General features: G+C 48.1%; 1 protein-coding gene across 1 annotated transcript in view; it reads right to left on the minus strand.

Moving 5' to 3' along the window:
- ccn4a (cellular communication network factor 4a) overlaps positions 1 to 19070 on the minus strand; it is a gene marked incomplete at its 3' end in the record, with an annotated part of 31442 nt that extends 12372 nt beyond the window's left edge. Inside the window, exon 1 of the mRNA XM_084312031.1 lies at positions 18909 to 19070. Coding sequence (XP_084168157.1) covers positions 18909 to 18956 — 48 coding nt within the window. The 5' untranslated portion in view covers positions 18957 to 19070. The remainder of the gene's footprint in view (positions 1 to 18908) is intronic.
- Positions 19071 to 19396: the final 326 nt, after the last annotated feature.

Raw genomic sequence — 19396 nt, forward strand, 5'->3', positions numbered from 1 at the left:
AAAATCTAAGGAAATGAATAAAGGGAAGATGAATAAACAGAAGGTTTTGTAGATACAGTACTGAATTCTCCCATCCGGACCAATGCAGGCTTATAAATTATCTTATTAGAGCCAATTCACACATTTATATATATATATACATATATTATCTTTCAAATGGCCGAGTTCAATTTGAATTTAGTATCACCAGACGTGCATGAGAACAGATAATGAAATCTACTGTAATCTACTGTACTTTTTTATTTTGATCAGGGTGAAACCGTGAGTCCTTATTTCCTACTCAGCCATGTTGTCATAGGGTCGATTCCTTTCTTCAGCACAACCCATGGATACCCAGCTCCTCCTTAGTTAGCCACAACATGAATGCAAAGTCAATGGGGCCACTGTGAAAAGCACTTAAACATACATTACATTCGTTTTGCGACAAACTAGCCGGAGCCGAACGCAGTAATGAAGAAAACAGAGTGGATTGTGCTGAGAAACTACACTAAATAGCTAGGGGTCAAACATTCTGAACTTGCCCTTTAACCCTTTCACTACCACACTACAGAAGGTTAACCCTTTACTATCACACTTCAGACTAACCGTCTGTAGTGTGATAGTAAAGGTCATCTGTAGTGTGATAGTAAAGGGTTAACCTTCTGTAGTGTGGTAGTGAAAGGGTTAACCGTCTGTAGTGTGGTAGTGAAAGGGTTAACCTTCTGTAGTGTGGTAGTGAAAGGGTTAACCGTCTGTAGTGTGGTAGTGAAAGGGTTTTTATGTGGTGTGGTAGTGAAAGGGTTAACCTTCTGTAGTGTGGTAGTGAAATGGTTAACCATCTGTAGTGTGGTAGTGAAAGGGTTAACCTTCTGTGGTAGTGAAAGGGTTAACCATATGTCATGTGGCAGTGAAAGGGTTAACCGTATGTATTGTCACCGTGAAAGGGTTAACCCTTTGGTAGTGTGGTAGTGGTAGGGTTAACCTTCTGTGGTGTGGTAGTGAAAGGGTTAACCTTTTGTGTTGCCGCAGTGAAAGGGTTAAACCTTTGGTAGTGTGTTATTGAAAGGGTTAACCTTCTGTAGTGTGGTAGTGAAAGGGTTAAGCCTTTGGTAGTGAAAGGGTTAAATAGAACAAAGAAATGTGAACAAAACCTTTAACCCCATCCTGTTTAGGAGCGGTGGGCAGCCAGCCACAGTGCGGTGCTGGGGGACCAACTTCAGTTCTGATGCCAGTGCCTTGCTCAAGCGCAGTGGCAGGAGTATGTTATACCCGGCATGCATCTGTTATGGTGTGGGAGGACACCGGAGTACCCGGAAGGAAACCCACGCAAACACATGCAAGACCCCCTTTGGGGGGTTCGAACCTGGGACCTTCTTGCTATGTGGCAAATTAAAGTCAATAACTAAGCTCTAAATAAGATCCAAGCTGTAAGCAGCCACCATTGCTTCCATCACAACGACCATGGTGTTATTGTTGGCAAGGGTCCGGACATGGGAGACAGCTTATTGGAGGTCTAATAATATTCTCCACATGCACAATTACATTTGAACCAGGACCATGTTTCATGTCACATTAGCACAGGGCTTTAGAGCCATGAAGCTCAAACACACACACACACACACACACACACACACGCAGCACACTCGTAATCCATAATTAATTGTAGGGGGGAAAGAACAGGCTTAATCATCTTATGTTGTCGCCTGTGTCTTTTTCTCTGAGCTTGTTCTGGGCAGCTCACCAGTTGACTTAACAGTTTGTTCATAGAATTTTGGTGATATTAATATCTGCTGTGTACGCCGTGAGGAAGCTAATGCAGATGAATTATGGTGATATTAATATCTGCTGTGTACGCCGTGAGGAAGCTAATGCAGATGAATTATGGTGATATTAATATCTGCTGTGTACGCCGCGGGGAAGCTAATGCAGATTCATTATGGTGATATTAATATCTGCTGTGTACGCCGCGGGGAAGCTAATGCAGATGAATGAGTTTCAATCAGTCACCGCTAAGCCATTCCTCAGTACAGCCTATGTAGCCCGCGGCTATCAGACATTAGGCTAATTATGCAAAACAGCAACAACAACAACAACAACAGCAACAACAACAGCATGGAACCTGTCTCTCTGCCTTGCACTGAGAGGTGGGTGTTTTACAAGCTAATTATATACACATGAATTAGGGCCTAATGCAGTCGCATCTTGTTCTATGTCGTCGTTTATCTCTGCTGACTGAATTCTGTTTTGTTTCGATTAAGGGAGTGTTTTATCGCCGTTGTCCCCCGCTACGCTAGAACATTCAAATCTACTGCATGTCAGTGACAGATTGTGTGAGGCAGTGTTGTAGTCGAGTCTAAATAATAAATAAATATCGAGTCCGAGTCGTGTCTCGAGTCCCCGGTGTTCGAGTCTAAGTCCGAGTCACCAAAGAAGAGCCTGAGTCGAGTCCCTATTACCCGATTCCGAGTCTGAGTCCAAGTCCAAATCATCAAGGTTGAGTCCAATGTGACTGGTCTGGTCTGCGTGTGACATTGTATGACTGTGAGTTGTACGAGTTAAACTTTCCTCACACCAGTTTACTGGTTGACTGATTTTCAGGACTCGTGACTCGACTTGGACTTGAGCACTGATGACTCGGACTTGGTCTCAAGCATTGACTGCATTTGGACTCGGAAGGTGCAGACGGGGTCTGACTTGTTAATTGATGAATACAGTTATTTAATACATTTTTTGTAATAGGCCCTACTCATTTGGTGTACAATATTGATGGTGAAATGTGAAAGGTGAAAGGGCATACCAATGGTAATAGTCCCAGGGCCTGTAGTTTAATTGAGGGATATCATTTCAGTTGTTAGTATTTATATATAGTGATATAACTCATGTATATACCTTTATCTGACTAAACTGAAGCATATTATATTCTGATAGCCCAGGTTGTCCTGAAATATTTGATGTGTATCACTTAATTTTACAAAATTGGACCACATACCACTTTAACATAACCTTTAATCAGAGCAGCATAACTGGACCACATACCACTTTAACATAACCTTTAATCACAGCAGCATAACTGGATCACATACCACTTTAACATAACATGTAGAGGTCAACGCATCAATGTTTGAATGCTCCCAAGCATTGGAATACACAAACGTCATGTAGAATGCATACTTTTACTTAAATACATTCAACAGCAAATACTTCTATACTTTTACTTAAGTAGAATTTGAATGGATGACTTTTACCAGAGTACTAATTTATCTGGGTATTTCTACTTTTACTTAAGTAAAGTAACTGAGTACTTCTTCCACCACTGTCCATTGCCCCTGAAAAACACAACTTATACTTAACGAAGAAAGTATCATTGAATTGAATTGAATTGAATTGAATATAACTTTATTGTCCACCAACGTGGAAAATTGTCTTCGGCTCACAAAACAGAAAATCTACAAAAGAAGCCAAGGCAACTACTGTAGCACGGCATACAACACAAACAGATATGGACAGGGTTACACATTAGAAACACATAAAACATAAACAGGCATGGACAGGGTTACACATTAGAGACACATAAAACACAAACAGGCATAGACTAAGGCTGTCTCCGAAGCCTGTTTTTGTGATTCGAACTTCATCAGGGTTTTTCGAAGGGACGTTCAAACCTTCGTTTTTCATTTTAAAAACATTTGTATTTATTTTTTTAATAAATATCCTCAAACTAAATCCTCGATTTGAATAAAGTGATTAATCTGATAAAATTAGTCATTTATTTATTTTTTATTAAATCAACTTTCCAGCCCCAGACCCAGCCCAGGGAGAAGCCCCAGCCCAACTAAATCAATTAAATCAACTTTATATAACTCATCAGTTTTTTTTAATACTATAATATTAGTGTAGCCTAATCTTTATCTGCAACTGTGAAGAAAAACCCCATTGGTTTAAACAGAATGAATAGAAAAAAATAAAAATTTAAGTTTTATTAAAAATGTAAAATTCGAATGTTGATTTAGAATTCGAATGCCAACGTAACGGACAAAGGTTTGAACGTTCTAACGTTTGGTCTCAGCCCTAGCATAGACAGGGTTACACATAGAGACACATAAAACACAAACAGGAATAGACAGGGTTACACATTAGAAACACAAAACAGTTTGTGTCTGTGGCTTTCATCTTGTTGGTCACTTTGCAGAATTAAGGATGCTAATGGTACTTGGAATGAAGGACTTCTTGAATATATTCCTAGTTGCCAGGGGGACTCTATAGCGCCTCCCAGAGCTCAAGAGCTCGAACTGGCTGAATAAAGGATAAAGGTTTTTGGGGTTTGCCCCCATCTTGCTGGCCATCGACACAATGCGAGATAGTTTATTCTTAAGTTTGCAGTTCAGGTGACTAAGGCTGAGAAAATATGCCAGTTGGAAGAATCGATAAATCGGGACCAAATTATCGATAAATATTGATATTTTTATTAGTATAAAATATATATGTTTTTAATCATGTTATTATTATTTAAACAACAAACAACAAGCTCTCGGCATTGCTACCGGCTTGGCCGGCCATCATAATTGGCAGTGTTAGAGGGTGGGAAAGCCGGTGGGTGGGGATTGGACGTTGTGGACAGCGACTCCTACAGGTCGGTTGGGTGACGTCGGTGCGGCGGAAACAGGAAGTATCGGGGGCAGCGTGAGCCTCCCACGCGCCTCGCCACTGAGAGTCCGCGCTGTCTGGTGAAAAGATGCGACAGGCTGCCTCCTCGTGTACCGGAGGGGACACGTGATGCAAGGCTTCTATCCTCACTACAGCCGACCAGTGGGAGGCATAGTCTAGCAACGTTCAAGACAGGGGAGGGAAGAATTGGAAATACGAAATTGGGATGGGAGAAAAATTAAAAAAAATTGGGAGAAAAAGTGGATACAAAAATATCATTTCTGTTTGCACTAAACTCAGCTAACTTGTGTGTTGTGGAGAACACTGAAGATTGTTACTGTTCATTGGTTCTGGACACAGCTAAGGGAGGAGGGAACCACACTGCCTCTGTGTTTCATTGGACTGTTATTGATATCTCTCTCTCTCTCTCCGTTTTCCACCTCGAGTTAAAGCTGGGAGTATCTGCAGAGCCGCTACAACGTCAAATACCGATTCCCCACTGCTATCACCAGGAGGATCTGCAGAGCCGCAGAGAACTCTGCCGATGGCAGTCTCCCTTGTTGTTTCATAATTGTTACTTTACCCCTTTTTTGACTCTGTAAATAAATACGCCCTAGTATTTGAACTTCCTGTCTGTGCCGTGGGATTGACCCGACCATGACAACCTCAGCCGACACAGACAGGGTCAGAACAGCGTTGGCGGTCCAGATTGAATTAACCAACGACCACAGCCTACAGCTAGGTGCGGCTGCGGCTGCTGTACAGGAGCTCCGAGACCAGGTCCTGCCTATTCAGGAGTCCCTTGGCTCTCTGGCTAGCCTGCAGACAGCCCAGGGTAATCAGCAGACTAATATTCTCCACCAATTACAAGCGCTGAGTGAAGCCGTTAACACCTTGCTTGTAACCCCACCTACTACAGGAGCCTTGGCCGGAGCATCACCCGCAGCCGTGGCAGGCCCCGCGCCTCCCGATCCCGCACCTCGGGAGCGCCGTCTCTCCGAACCACGGTTGTTCAATGGTAACTTCGAGGATTGTGCCACATTCATCATGCAATGTGAGTTGGTTTTTCATCATCAACCCAGCCGATTCACTTCAAGGGGAGCCCGAGTGGCTTACATGACTAACCTGCTCTCAGGCCGGGCAGTACAGTGGGTTACTGCCTCCTGGGCAATGGGGGCTGATTTCTGTTTTTCCTACCCAGACTTCGTGGCAGAGCTCCGCAGGGTTTTCCACCACCCAGCCCGTGGCCAGGACCCTGGAGCTCGGTTGGGCACCTTCCGGCAGGGCAGTGGCGGGGTCACCGACTACGTGCTGGAGTTCAGACTGGCGGCAACGGAGATCGGTTGGAACGATCAAGCGCTTCGTCTCACCTTCATGAGGGGGCTCAACGACGCTGTCAGGGACCAGCTCGCGACCCGTGAGGAACCTGAGTCCCTCGAGGACCTATTCAGCCTCGCCATTCGCATCGACGGACGCCTCCAGGAGAGAAGACGTGAGAGAACCCGACCGGGACCTCCAGAGGTTCCCCAGACCCCCCGTACTCGTGACGGTAATGCGGCCCGCCCTGCTCCCAACACAACTGGTGGTTCCTTCCCCTCCCGTTCGGTGCCCGGGGAGGAACCCATGCAGCTGGGACATTCACATCTTAGCCAAGCTGAACGGGAGGCAAGGTTCAGGTCCGGCCTTTGCCTCTACTGCGGTCGGGATGGACACCGTATCTCCAACTGCCCCACCCGGCCAAAAGACCAGGCTCGCCGGGACCCCGGGAGATCCTGGTGAGCCGTTTTTCTCGTTCCCAGAGCCGTGCACCACCTAGCCGTCTGATGAGCGTCACCCTGGCCTGGGCGGACCAACGGGCCACGGTGGAGGCACTCATCGGGTGCTGACGAGAGTTTCCTAGACTTCGAGTTTGCCACCCGGGCCAACATTCCACTAGAGGACCTCGTGAGGCCATTGGAGGTGTTCGAATTGGACCAACACCGCCTGGCTGACATCACTCAACGCACCTGTCCTGTCCTGCTCACCATTGCTGGTAACCACGTTGAGAGACTCCAGTTTTTTATCACCAGATCCCCTCTTGTCCCAGTAGTCCTGGGCCGGCCCTGGCTTGCGCTGCACGAGCCCCACATCGCCTGGTCCTCCGGTACCATCAGGGGGTGGAGCTCCTCCTGTCATGCCCAGTGTCTTCAGGCGGCGTCCTGTCCCTCGCCCCGGAGATCCGTTTATGAGCCGCCTCCGGACCTCTCGACCATACCCCCCGAGTACCACGACCTCAAGGAGGTTTTCAGTAAGTCCAGGGCTCAGGCCCTTCCGCCTCACCGGCCTTACGACTGTGCCATCGACCTCCGCTCAGGGGCTCCCCTTCCCGGCAGCCGCCTCTACAGTCTGACCGTCCCTGAGAAGGCAGCGATGGATCAATATATCTCTGAGTCCTTGGAAGCAGGACTCATTCAGCCTTCCTCCTCCCCTGTGGCGGCCGGTTTCTTCTTTGTTGGGAAGAAGGACGGAGACCTTCGACCCTGCATCGACTATCGCCAGCTCAACGAGATCACCATTAAGAACAAGTACCCTCTTCCTCTCATGAACTCCACCTTCGAGCCTCTCACCCAGGCTACCGTCTTTACCAAGCTGGACCTCCGGAGTGCCTACCATCTGGTCCGTATCCGAGAGGGCGATGAGTGGAAGACCGCCTTCAAGACTCCCAGGGGCCACTACGAGTACCTGGTAATGCCGTTCGGCCTCACCAACGCTCCGGCGGTATTCCAGGCGCTCATGAACGACGTCCTTCGTGACATGCTGGAGGAGTTTGTGGTGGTATACCTAGACGACATCCTCATTTTCTCCAAGACCCTCGAGGAACACATCCAGCATGTCCGCTGTGTGCTGGAGCGCCTCCTCCACAATCGGCTCTTCGTCAAGGCAGAGAAGTGCCGATTCCACTCCGACTCCGTCGATTACCTGGGCTTCATCGTGGAGAGAGGCTTGACCCGAGCTGACCCTCGCAAGATCCGGGCCGTGGAGGAGTGGCCGGAACCCACCTCTCGGAAGGAGTTACAGAGCTTCCTCTGGTTCGCCAACTTCTACCGAAGATTCATCCGGAACTACAGTCAGGTGGCGGAACCACTTACCAGGCTGACCTCTCCCGCCCTGCCGTTCGACTGGTCCCCAGCGGCGTGTGCTGCGTTCCGCTCCCTCAAGAAGAGGTTCACTTCCGCCCCGGTCTTGCTCCATCCAGACCCCAAGAGACAGTTCATCGTAGAGGTGGGCGCCTCGGATACCGGACTAGGAGCTATCTTATCCCAGCGGTCGGCAACGGACCAGAAGGTACATCCGTGCGCCTTCTACTCGCATCGTTTCCTCCCTGCCGAGAAGAACTACGACATCGGCAATCGGGAGCTGCTGGCGGTTGTGGCTGCCTTGGAGGAGTGGCGTCATTGGCTAGAGGGGGCCGAGGAGCCATTTACCATTTGGACGGACCACAAGAACCTGACGTACATCCGTGCTTCCAAGCGCCTCAATGGCCGGCAGGCAAGATGGGCCAGCTTCCTCAGTCGGTTCGACTTCTCGCTGACGTTTCGCCCTGGTTCCCGCAACACGAAGGCCGACTCCCTGTCCCGGTTACACTCCAAGGGGGCTCCAACCACTGAGGACCCGACTCCCATCCTCCCAGAGGCCAGGGTGGTAGGAGTAGTCACCTTGGGCATCGAGGGGGTGGTAAGGCGTGCCCTACGCTTCCATCGCGCTCCAGGCAATGTACTGGTTCATCGTCTCTTCGTCCCCGACTCAGTCCGGTCCCGGGTCCTCCAGTGGGGCCATACCAGCCGGTTCGCCTGCCACCCAGGCGTTCATCGCACGTTCTCCTTCCTGGCTCGTCGATTCTGGTGGCCCACCATGAGGAACGACGTCAAGGAGTTCGTACTGGCCTGCGCAGTCTGCGCCCGCAGCAAGGCCTCCCACCAGGCACCCTCCGGGCTATTGCAGCCGCTTCCCATTCCGAGCCGCCCTTGGTCCCATGTGGTGTTGGACTTCGTCACAGGTCTTCCTTCTTCCCAGGGGAACACGTGCCTACTGACCGTGGTGGATCGGTTCAGCAAGGGGGTTCACCTCGTGGCCCTTCCCAAGCTTCCCTCGGCGGCCGAGACGGCGGACCTCCTGACACGCCACGTGTTTCGCCTCCATGGGTTTCCCCAGGACGTCGTCTCGGACCGGGGGCCCCAGTCCACTTCCCAGGTATGGCGGGCTTTTTGCAAGGGATTGGGGGCAACGGTCAGTCTTTCCTCTGGTTATCATCCCCAGACTAACGGACAAACGGAGAGGATGAACCAGAGCGTGGAGTCTGCTCTTCGGTGTGTGGCTGCCGAGAAACCCGCTTCTTGGAGCCGTTTCCTTCCCTGGGTCGAGTACTCCATCAACTCCATGGTCAGTTCCGCCACCGGCCTCTCACCTTTTGAGGTATCCCTGGGCTACCAACCCCCTCTTTTCCCTGCACAGGAGTCGGAAGTGGCAGTTCCCTCCGTACAGGAGCATCTCGACCGGTGCCGTCGGGTCTGGGAGATCGCCAGGACTGCGCTGCTCCGGTCATCGGAGCGTGCCAGTCGTGGGGCCGACCGGCGCCGGGTCCCTGCGCCGATGTACCACCCTGGGCAGAGGGTGTGGCTGTCCGCAAAGGACCTTCCGCTTCGGTCCTCGGCCAAGAAGCTCAACCCCCGGTTCGTCGGTCCTTTTAAGGTTCTGAAGGTGCTCAGTCCGGCGGCGGTGAGTCTTAAGCTTCCTGCGTCCATGCGCATTCACCCCGTTTTCCATGTATCCCGGGTTAAGCCTGTCTCTCTCAGTCCCCTGATGCCTCCTGCTCCGGACCCGCCTCCTCCCGAGATGGTGGACGGACACCCCCAGTGGCAGGTCCGCCGGTTGATGGGCGTTCGACGGCGGGGTCGGGGGTTCCAGTACCTGGTGGACTGGGAGGGGTACGGCCCGGAGGAACGGAGCTGGGTCTCCCGCCAGCTCATCATGGACCCCGGCCTGATCACCGACTTCCATCGTGCTCACCCTAACGAGCTGGGTCGGGCTGGTCGCTGGGTGGCTCCCAGGAGGGGGGGGGTACTGTGAGGATTGGTTCATTCCCCGCCACACGCTCCGCTCCTTTAAGGTACTGTGTTGATTGATGCATTCCCCGCCACACGCTCCGCTCCTTTAAGGTGCTGTGTTGATTGGTGCATTCCCCGCCACACGCTTTTGGAGCAAGTATCAATTCCAGCGCGCACCTGTCATAGTTTTTGATTAGCGCCCCAGAGGCTTTTTATACTGGGACTTCCCTTCAATCGATGTCGGGTCGTTTTGGAATACAACTGCTTTTGCCTGCTTTTTCCCCGTTGCTGTGCCTCGTCTTCTTTCCCTCCAGGACTTTCTGTGGAGATCCGCTGATGAGAACCTTGTTCCCCGTTTGGAGCTGCGCCTCGTTTACCCGCTTTACGCGTTTGCGCTTGGGTGAGTTGGAACCAAACCCCTCTGGATTATTCTGTCTGTGTGTGTGACGAACACCGAAGATGATAATTTTTGCTTGCACTGGACTCAGTTGAAGTGTGTGTTTTGAAGAGACACTGAAGATATCATTTCTGTTTGCACTAAACTCAGCTAACTTGTGTGTTGTGGAGAACACTGAAGATTGTTACTGTTCATTGGTTCTGGACACAGCTAAGGGAGGAGGGAACCACACTGCCTCTGTGTTTCGTTGGACTGTTATTGATATCTCTCTCTCCGTTTTCCACCTCGAGTTAAAGCGGGGAGTATCTGCAGAGCCGCTACAACGTCAAATACCGATTCCCCACTGCTATCACCAGGAGGATCTGCAGAGCCGCAGAGAACTCTGCCGATGGCAGTCTCCCTTGTTGTTTCATAATTGTTACTTTACCCCTTTTGTGACTCTGTAAATAAATACGCCCTAGTATTTGGCTAACTCTGAACTTCCTGTCTGTGCCGTGCGATTGAGGTCGGTTCAAACCTTAACAAACTTGCTCCGTGCAATCCATTCTTTGTGGATCTAGCCCCTAGTATTTTAGTATAGTATAAAGTATTTAAAAAAAATAATGTATTAAATGTTTTTTAATTACACATGCAAAAAAATCGATAAGTGATGCCACTTAATAATAATAAATAATTCAAACTAAAAGAAGAATACCTTCAAAAGAAAGAAGGGACTGCACACTCCTCAGGACTGGTTTTTGCTTTTTTTTTTATTGCACAATGCGTTTAGCTTCTGCTTCCTCAGGTCCAACTAGCTCTGTCGAAGCTTTTAAATCCCTGCTTAAGACTCATCTTTTCTCTCTCTCCTTCAACCTACCTTGATCTCACCTGGTCGGGGACTGACCTTTAGATTAATCTGTGTAGTTTAGTTATGGTACAGGGTACTACATGGTACCACTGGGTAGTTTATTATAGGGTAGTTTAGTTAGGGTACAGGGTACTACATGGTACCACAGACACCTTCTCTGCTCTCCCCACAGAGATGGCAACCTCCACCCTCCTCTCAGCCCTTGCAACCTCCTTAGACAAGCTCTGTCCCCTCGTTGAGAAACCTGCCCGCCGTTCCCCACCCAGTCCATGGCTGACGGATGCAGTGAGAGAACAAAGACAGGTCCTGAGAGCGGCTGAGAGGAAGTATAGAAAGTCACGCCTCACTGCTGACATCGACACATATCACAACCTCTTGTTAACATTCTCCAAAACCATTACTAATGCCAAAGCTTCTTTCTTTCACCATAGGATCGAGGCCTCTGCCAAGAATCTTCGCAAACTGCATGCTACCATGTCCTCCCTCCTCACTCCCCCCCCACCTCCTCCTCCCTCATCTTTTTCTGCCGAAGACTTTGCGATCTTCTTTGAGGAAAAAGTGGAGAACATCCGCAGCTCCTTCTCCCAACCCCCACCCATTCCAAACGCTGAATCGAGAACCTCATCCTTCACTCTGTCATCTTTCTCTCCCATTACAGAAGCCGAGACCCTGACACTGGTAACGTCGAACCGTCCGACTACATGCCAGCTGGACCAGCTACCCTCCCCACTCCTCCAGACCATAGCACCGGACATCCTCCCATTCCTAACTGCAACCATCAACTCCTCACTCAACTCGGGGGTGGTCCCCACCTCCCTAAAACAAGCCAGAGTCACGCCCCTCATAAAAAAACCAACCCTGAACCCCACCGTCATAGCCAACTATCGCCCTGTCTCTCTTCTCTCCTTCCTTTCTAAAACACTTGAACGTGCTGTATCCAACCAACTTACTGCTTATCTCTTACAGAATGACCTCCTAGACCCCAATCAGTCTGGCTTCCGGACTGGCCACTCCACAGAAACGGCCCTCATTGCGGTCACAGAGGCACTTCACTTAGCAAAAGCGAAAGGCCTCTCCTCTGTCCTGATTCTCCTAGATCTATCTGCAGCCTTCGACACAGTCAACCATCAGATCCTCCTCGCGGCCCTCGCAGGAATGGGAGTGGCTGGATCTGCGCTGACATGGCTGACATCATACCTCAATGACCGCTCCTACCAAGTGTCATGGAGAGGGACTCTGTCGGCCACCCGCCCCCTCCGGACGGGTGTCCCCCAGGGCTCGGTCCTAGGACCCCTTCTCTTCTCCCTCTACACTAAATCACTGGGTAACATTATCACATCTCATGGCTTCTCATATCATTGTTATGCCGATGATACTCAACTCTTCCTCTCCTTCCCTCCCTCAGATATCCACGTCTCTGAGCGGATCTCGGCCTGTCTGTCCGACATCTCCGCCTGGATGACGACCAACCACCTCAAACTGAACCTAAGCAAAACAGAATTGCTCCACCTGCCGGCCAAATCCTCCCCCCTGACCGACCTCTCCATCACAGTCGAGAATGCAGCTGTGACCGCGTCGCCGACCGCCAAGAACCTTGGTGTTGTCCTCGACGACCAGTTGAACTTCTCTGCTCACATCGCAGCGACAACCAGAACCTGCAGATTCCTCCTGAGCAACGTCAGAAGGATACGCCCCTTCCTGACAAAAGAAGCCACCCAACTCCTCGTCCAATCAACAGTCATCTCCCGCCTCGACTACTGCAACGCACTGCTAGCTGGCCTCCCGGCCACTGCCACCAAGCCTCTTCAACTCATTCAAAATGCAGCGGCCCGCCTGATCTCAAACCTACCGAAGTCAGCCCATGTCACCCCACTTCTTAGGGACCTGCACTGGCTCCCCATTGCTGCACGTATCCGCTTCAAGGCCCTCGACCTAGCATACCGTGCGGCAAAGGGAACCGCTCCCGCCTACCTCCGGTCAATGGTCTCTAACTACACACCCTCAAGACCCCTACGCTCTGCGTCTTCTGGCCGCCTCAGATCTACTCCTATCCAAGCTCCCGGAGGGTCATCAAAGAGAAGCCGCCTATTCTCAGTCCTTGCCCCACAATGGTGGAATGAACTACCCATCCCAGTTAGGACAGCCGAATCCCGTCCAATCTTTCGCCGTCGACTAAAGACTCACTTCTTCAACCATTATCTGAAATGATAAAAAAAAAAAAAAAAAAAAAAAAATCTAACCCGACTAACCTTAATGTCATGCACTTGTCCTAATAAACTAACCTACACTGTAACACGCAACACTTTGATGAACATTGTTACTCAGCTGATAGAGTTATACCCTTCTTGCTGTCTTGTCGCACAGAACTTGTAAGTCGCTTTGGATAAAAGCGTCAGCTAAATGACTAAATGTAAATGTAAATGTACTACATGGTACTGCATGGCACTACAGGGTACTACATGGCTCTACATGGCTCTACATGGCACTACATGGCACTACATGGCACTACAGGGTACTACATGGTACCACAGGGCACTACAGGGTACTACATGGCACTACAGGGTACTACAGGGTACTACGGGGTACTACATGGCACTACGGGGTACTATAGGGTACTACATGGCACTACAGCGTACTACATGGCACTACAGGGTACTACATGTCTGCTCCTTTGCAGCACCACAAACATGGGAACTCTCTAACTCTTCCCCCCCCCCCCCTTTCCCCCCCCTCCCTCCCCCCCCCTCCCTCCCCCTTCTCTCTGAGTGCCCGTCTCCTGGCGCTGACTAAGGTGATGGATGCCTCGGGGTCTTGGCCAAGATTGTAGTGACTGCACTACATGCACCTCCGAGGCCTTGGATCAGTTATTCACCGCCGTCTGTCCGTGGTCCTGTCAACTGATTAACAGTATTAACAGACTGTTAACAGATTAACAGTCAACGCGGTTTCATTGCTGGGTTAAGTACTTCTATTCTATTCACATAATACGCTTACTTCATATATCTACTCCATTCACATATATGCCTACCACTTGTATCTATTGCTATGTCCGCCTACTACAATCTCATGAGCTGTCTAACGCCTGTCCCGTCTCCCTGTCTCCCTATGACTTGCTGTCCTGGAGTGTTGACCGGAGTGTTGGACGTCCCGTGATGAAGGCCGGGAGATTGCGACCCCCTCTGCGTGCCCCCCTGTCTCCGGAGGTCTCGTAGTGGTGACCGGAGTGCCGGATGTCCCGCGATGATGTCGGGGAGTTCGCTACCCTCTCTGCGCCACCCCCTATCTCCCTGTCTCCGGCTGTCCCTGAGCAACGACCGGAGTGTTGAATGTCCCGTGACTAAGACGGGGAGGACGTGACCCTCTTTGCGCCGCCCCTGTGCCTCAAATAGATCCGCTATCAACTCTATCTTTAATCTTTCAAAATGTTCAGTTGCTATCGCTATTAGCTCTATCTTTAATCTTTCAAAATGTACAGTTGCTATTGCATGCACTCATCTGTGTTTCACCACACACATGAGTGCATGCTTACCAACTGTCCGTCTGCAACACTACTATCACCAACATCTAAGAAGGGAGATCCCCCCTTGAATGGCCCTTCTAAGGTTTCTCTCCTCCACACTGCCTGAGGAGCTTTTTTCCCTATTGTTAGGTTTTAGTGAGTTTTTCCTTACCTTCGCGTGGGGTATGTCTGGGAGTGCTTGCATTCTTTCATTTATTTGCATTCATCTAAAAATGTTTGGACCTTATGGTGTTCTTGTTCTGTTCTTGACTTATTGTTATGTTTTCTTCTTGACTTGTTTAAAGAAGACCTGTACGGCCCATGGGGACATTAACGTGTGTTGTCGGGCCCTATAAATAAATTTGATTTGATTTGATTTGATTTGATGTGCACAAGTCTTATTTAGTTTAATAATAAATAATTATCGAAGTGGTCTCAGCCTTACAGGTGACCGAACCAAACATGAAAATGAAAAGTTAAAATACTCTCAATAAGGGTTTTTGTACACCAGCTCTAAAGTGTGCTGACTGACACCGGAGCCCTGGCATCTTCTCAGAAGGTAAAGTCACTGTGAACATTTCTTGAAAACATACTCTGTGTTTTCAGAGAAGCTCACCTGACAATCTAAGGCTGTGCCAAGATATTTGAATGTATTCACAGTTTCAACATGTTAGCTATCAAGTGAAACTGGCTAGTTAAAGAAATATGTTTACAAGGATTGTGGTATTTATGATGGAAATACAATGATAATACCATATGTATCATGGTTTAAATGAGGTCATACCATGGTTTTATTTAAGTTCAGAATTGGTACCATGCGATGACATCTGGGAGCTCTCCGTAAATTCCGGGTTTTTTCCCCCCCGAAGGTTTTTTCCCTGCACGTCTAGTCGTGAAGTTGGCCAATCAGCAACAACAGATCCCACCGTCATTTTCACCTAAAATGTTGTTTATGAAACCTAACCCTAACCTTAACACTTTAAGGACCAGCCACGTATATATACGTGTTTCGGTGCCATGCGTTGTGGACCAGAGGCACGTATATAGCTGTGGCAAGTTGTTATTGTTTTATTCCATATTAATAACCGGATCAAGATCCCCGATCGACTCTGCAGATCTACCTGCCTCTGTGGAATCGGCAACATGCAATACCGGCCAGATGCTCTTAGGGGCGCCATCGCTCCACTGCAGTATCATTGTGGGCGAATGGAATTTTACATTTTTTTACCCTCCAACGGAGTATCATATTACTCTGATCACAAACCAACAGCATGCACCGTGTATCACGTTTCGAAGCGGAGATTTCACCATGGAATAAGGGGATTTATCATCAACCAATGGACATATCGATCTACCAGATGCCGATGGATAACAGGGAAATGCTGCCGGGTATCACACAGGCTGACGGTAAGACATTTATCACCTAATTTATAGCCGGATCGGAGCTTGCTGTGCAACGCAAGCAATCGATCTGTGAATGTGGCTACTTACACGGACACTGTATTGGTAATCAATAATACTAATCGACGTCCCCCGCTGCCCCCCTTTCATCCATAGATGCTCTGGGATAGTCCGGATCATAAGCAGTTTGTGTTATTTCATTAGCATATATACAACGGAAATGCCGTTGAATATAACGTTAGTAGCCTTTAGCTCTATAACTAGCTTTCCAGAAAATAGATGATACGAAATCTGTGATAAAGCTTATATTCACGGCGCTATAAAATGACAACAATGTGTTTTTATTTTTTATTTAAGACATTCTGAAGGGACGGTTTATGCACTCAATTGACAATGAGAATGGACAGATAGCAACACTATAAAGTATAGATATAGCTGTTAGAAAACCCACATGTTTGTTTACATTCCCCGGTCCTCTAGCCACTAATTAGACTAAGCCCATCGGTCGTCAAAGTGTTAAAGGAACACGCCAACATTATGGGAAATGCACTTACCGTCTTCTCCTGAGTCAGACAAGAAGATAGATACAAATTTCCTCTCTGTGTTAGCTTGCAGCTATCTGGCTGCAAGCTAACCTCTCCGAGAGTTTTTAAGCTAGGCTAGTTTCCATTGATTTGTGCTAAGCTAGGATAGCTTGCAGCTGGATGGCTTTCTACTGAACGCACAGCGAGGAAATTGGTATCTATCCTCTTGTCTGACTCAGGAGATGACGGTAAGTGCATTTCCCATCATGTTGGCGTGTTCCTTTAACCTCAGTGGGGAACTCACGCCCCATCCTGACCTAAAATAGAGATGAAAAAAAGGTTTTCCCCAACTAGGGTGTGGGGGAAAATGTCAATTTCAATTGCTACACCTAATTCTCAACATCTTGTTAACACTGTTATTGATGTCAAGAATGACTTCGAGCAACACTGTACTTATTGTACTTATTTTATGCCTATTCTCATGTCTGCATTTTATACATAGGTTTTTATTCTGTCAATTGTATGCTGATTTTATGCCTATGTTCATTTTATGCTATTTGCTGTGGGGCACTTTGGGCTGCGGTCCATTTGTGAAGGGTGCTATATAGATAGTTATTATTATTATATTGTAAAAAGAATTATGCATTGAAATGTATGTAAGTCTCGACGACATTGAAAATGAGGGTGACCTCAATTGTCCTTTTCGAGAATAAATAAAGGTTTGAATGAAAAAGAGGACTGAGGACTGTTTTGCTTTTTTTACCTACAAAAAAGAGGTACCCACTGAACCCACTGCATTTGATCAGGGAGATGATGATTATCTAACTATATATTTTTTGACGCAAGATTAACGTTTTAGAAAGACGTTTTACTAGACTTCACTCAGGTGTAATATTGATATTCTCATTGATACTATGTTTGTTTCTGACTCAAAGTGTGTGTGTGTGTGTGAGAGAGAGAGAGAGAGAGAGAGAGAGAGAGAGAGGAGAGAGAGAGAGAGAGAGAGAGAGAGAGAGAGAGAGAGAGAGAGAGAGAGAGAGAGAGAGAGAGAGAGAGAGAGAGAGAGAGAGAGAGAGAGAGAGAGAGAGAGAGAGAGAGAGAGAGAGAGAGAGAGAGAGAGAGAGAGAGAGAGAGAGAGAGAGAGAGAGAGAGAGAGCGATATTCCCGCCCTCCCGGGCAGCGTGTCAAAGTGTCCTTGAGCAAGACACTTAACCCCTAACTGCTCCCGATGAGCAGGTCGGCACCTTGCCTGGTCGCCTCCGCCGTCGGTGTGTGAATGTGTGAGTGAATGGGTCTCTCATCTTCTCTCACCTGTGTTTCTGAAATCTCTGATTGCACATTGTATGATATTACCTGTGAAGCACTTTGAGCTGCAATCCATGTATTAAGGTGCTATATAAATACAGTTGTTATTATTATTATTATTATTATTATTATTATTATTATTATTATTATTATTATTATTATTATTATTATTATTATTATTATTATTATCATCAATGAGGCATTTTCTCACTGCATCGGTCATAGGCCTTGATATCATAGGGGAAATATCTCGAATGGCAATATAATCACGACAATCTCCATAATTGATTACTGTGACTGTAAGTAAAAAAAACAAACAGTAAAAAGCACTTTATGTTTTAAGTTGTTGTTGTTATGTATTGACTGATGACGAGTGTACTGTTGCTGTTTACATGTGTAACTGTCGTGTGAGCTGCTGTCTGAACAGGTCGCACTTGTAAATGAGACCTCGGTCTCAATGTGATTTTACCTGTTTACCTGTTTAAATAAAGGCAAAATAATTTTATTTTTTAAGTCGCTGTGCCTTGAGATTCTGTCTTGACTTTTAGTTGGGAACCACAGGTCTAGAGTACCTTGGCTGTGACCTGGGGAGGGGGGGGGGTCACCAGTTATTGGCCAATGTTCAGCCAGAATGAAAGTTTATCATAATAAACCCATACAGTTATATATAACTTAAGTAGCCACGCGGGGGCGGTATCGTGCACACTCTGGCGCGCCGTGCACAGTGGATGGAATGTTAAACCGAGAGGGAATAGACTGCCAGCATCACACACACACACACACACACACACACACACACACACACACACACACACACACACACCGAGAGAGAGTTCCACAGAGGACGAGTCACGGTCTGCCTGTTCTACTGCTGGGATATATATATAGCATAGATCTGCTACTGTAAGTGCAAAATAATGAAGATGAATAAATTCAGTAGCTTTAGCCATGCGGGCGTTTCTTAATGCGTTCGCCGGTAGACTTAGTTTGGTGCGTATAAGTTTAATAACCAAGATGACGTGTCGTCGCCCAAAGGTGCGCGCACGATGTTGTGATCTAAAAAAGGGCACGTGAACTGTCAATTAGAACGATATAGTATGCCCGTTTAAATTAATGACCGGTTCCAAAAAAAAATTGCCTATTTATTCAGATATGATATGTAATCAAACGGAAATAATATACAGGGTGTAATGAATTCAGTCATAATAATTAAATCTTCACCACTCACCTGTTGAATCGCGGCTGCTATTAGAATCCACGACCGGAGCCAACTCATCACTGATTAGGAATAGCAAATTCATTGAATCCAGAATTAGTCCCGTTATTAATAAAAATCAAAACGTGTCGCTCTCTCCGCGAGGCTCAAACATTCTCCTCCTCCTCCTCCTCTCGTCGCTGTCACCTCCATGTGAGCAGCAGGGTGATGATATCAAAGAAAAAAAAGGAAAAAAAAGTGCACGCTGACGTCAGGTTCGAGGACGAGCCCCGCATTTTTCTGGCAGTCTTCGCCTTTTTTCTCTCCACCCCCCCCCTCCCCCCCAACGTTCTCTCTCTCCCTCCTTCCCTCTCTCGTGCTCCCTCCCCTCCCAACTCTCTCCCTCCCTCCTTCCTTCCCTCTCTCTCTCCCTCCTTCCCTCTCTCTCGTTCTCCCTCCCCTCCCAACTCTCTCCCTCCCTCCTTCCTTCTCTCTCGTTCTCCCTCCGCTCCCAACTCTCT

The sequence above is a fragment of the Notolepis coatsorum genome (genome assembly GCF_963971535.1).
Source record: "Notolepis coatsorum genome assembly, chromosome: 4".
Taxonomy (NCBI): domain Eukaryota; kingdom Metazoa; phylum Chordata; class Actinopteri; order Aulopiformes; family Paralepididae; genus Notolepis; species Notolepis coatsorum.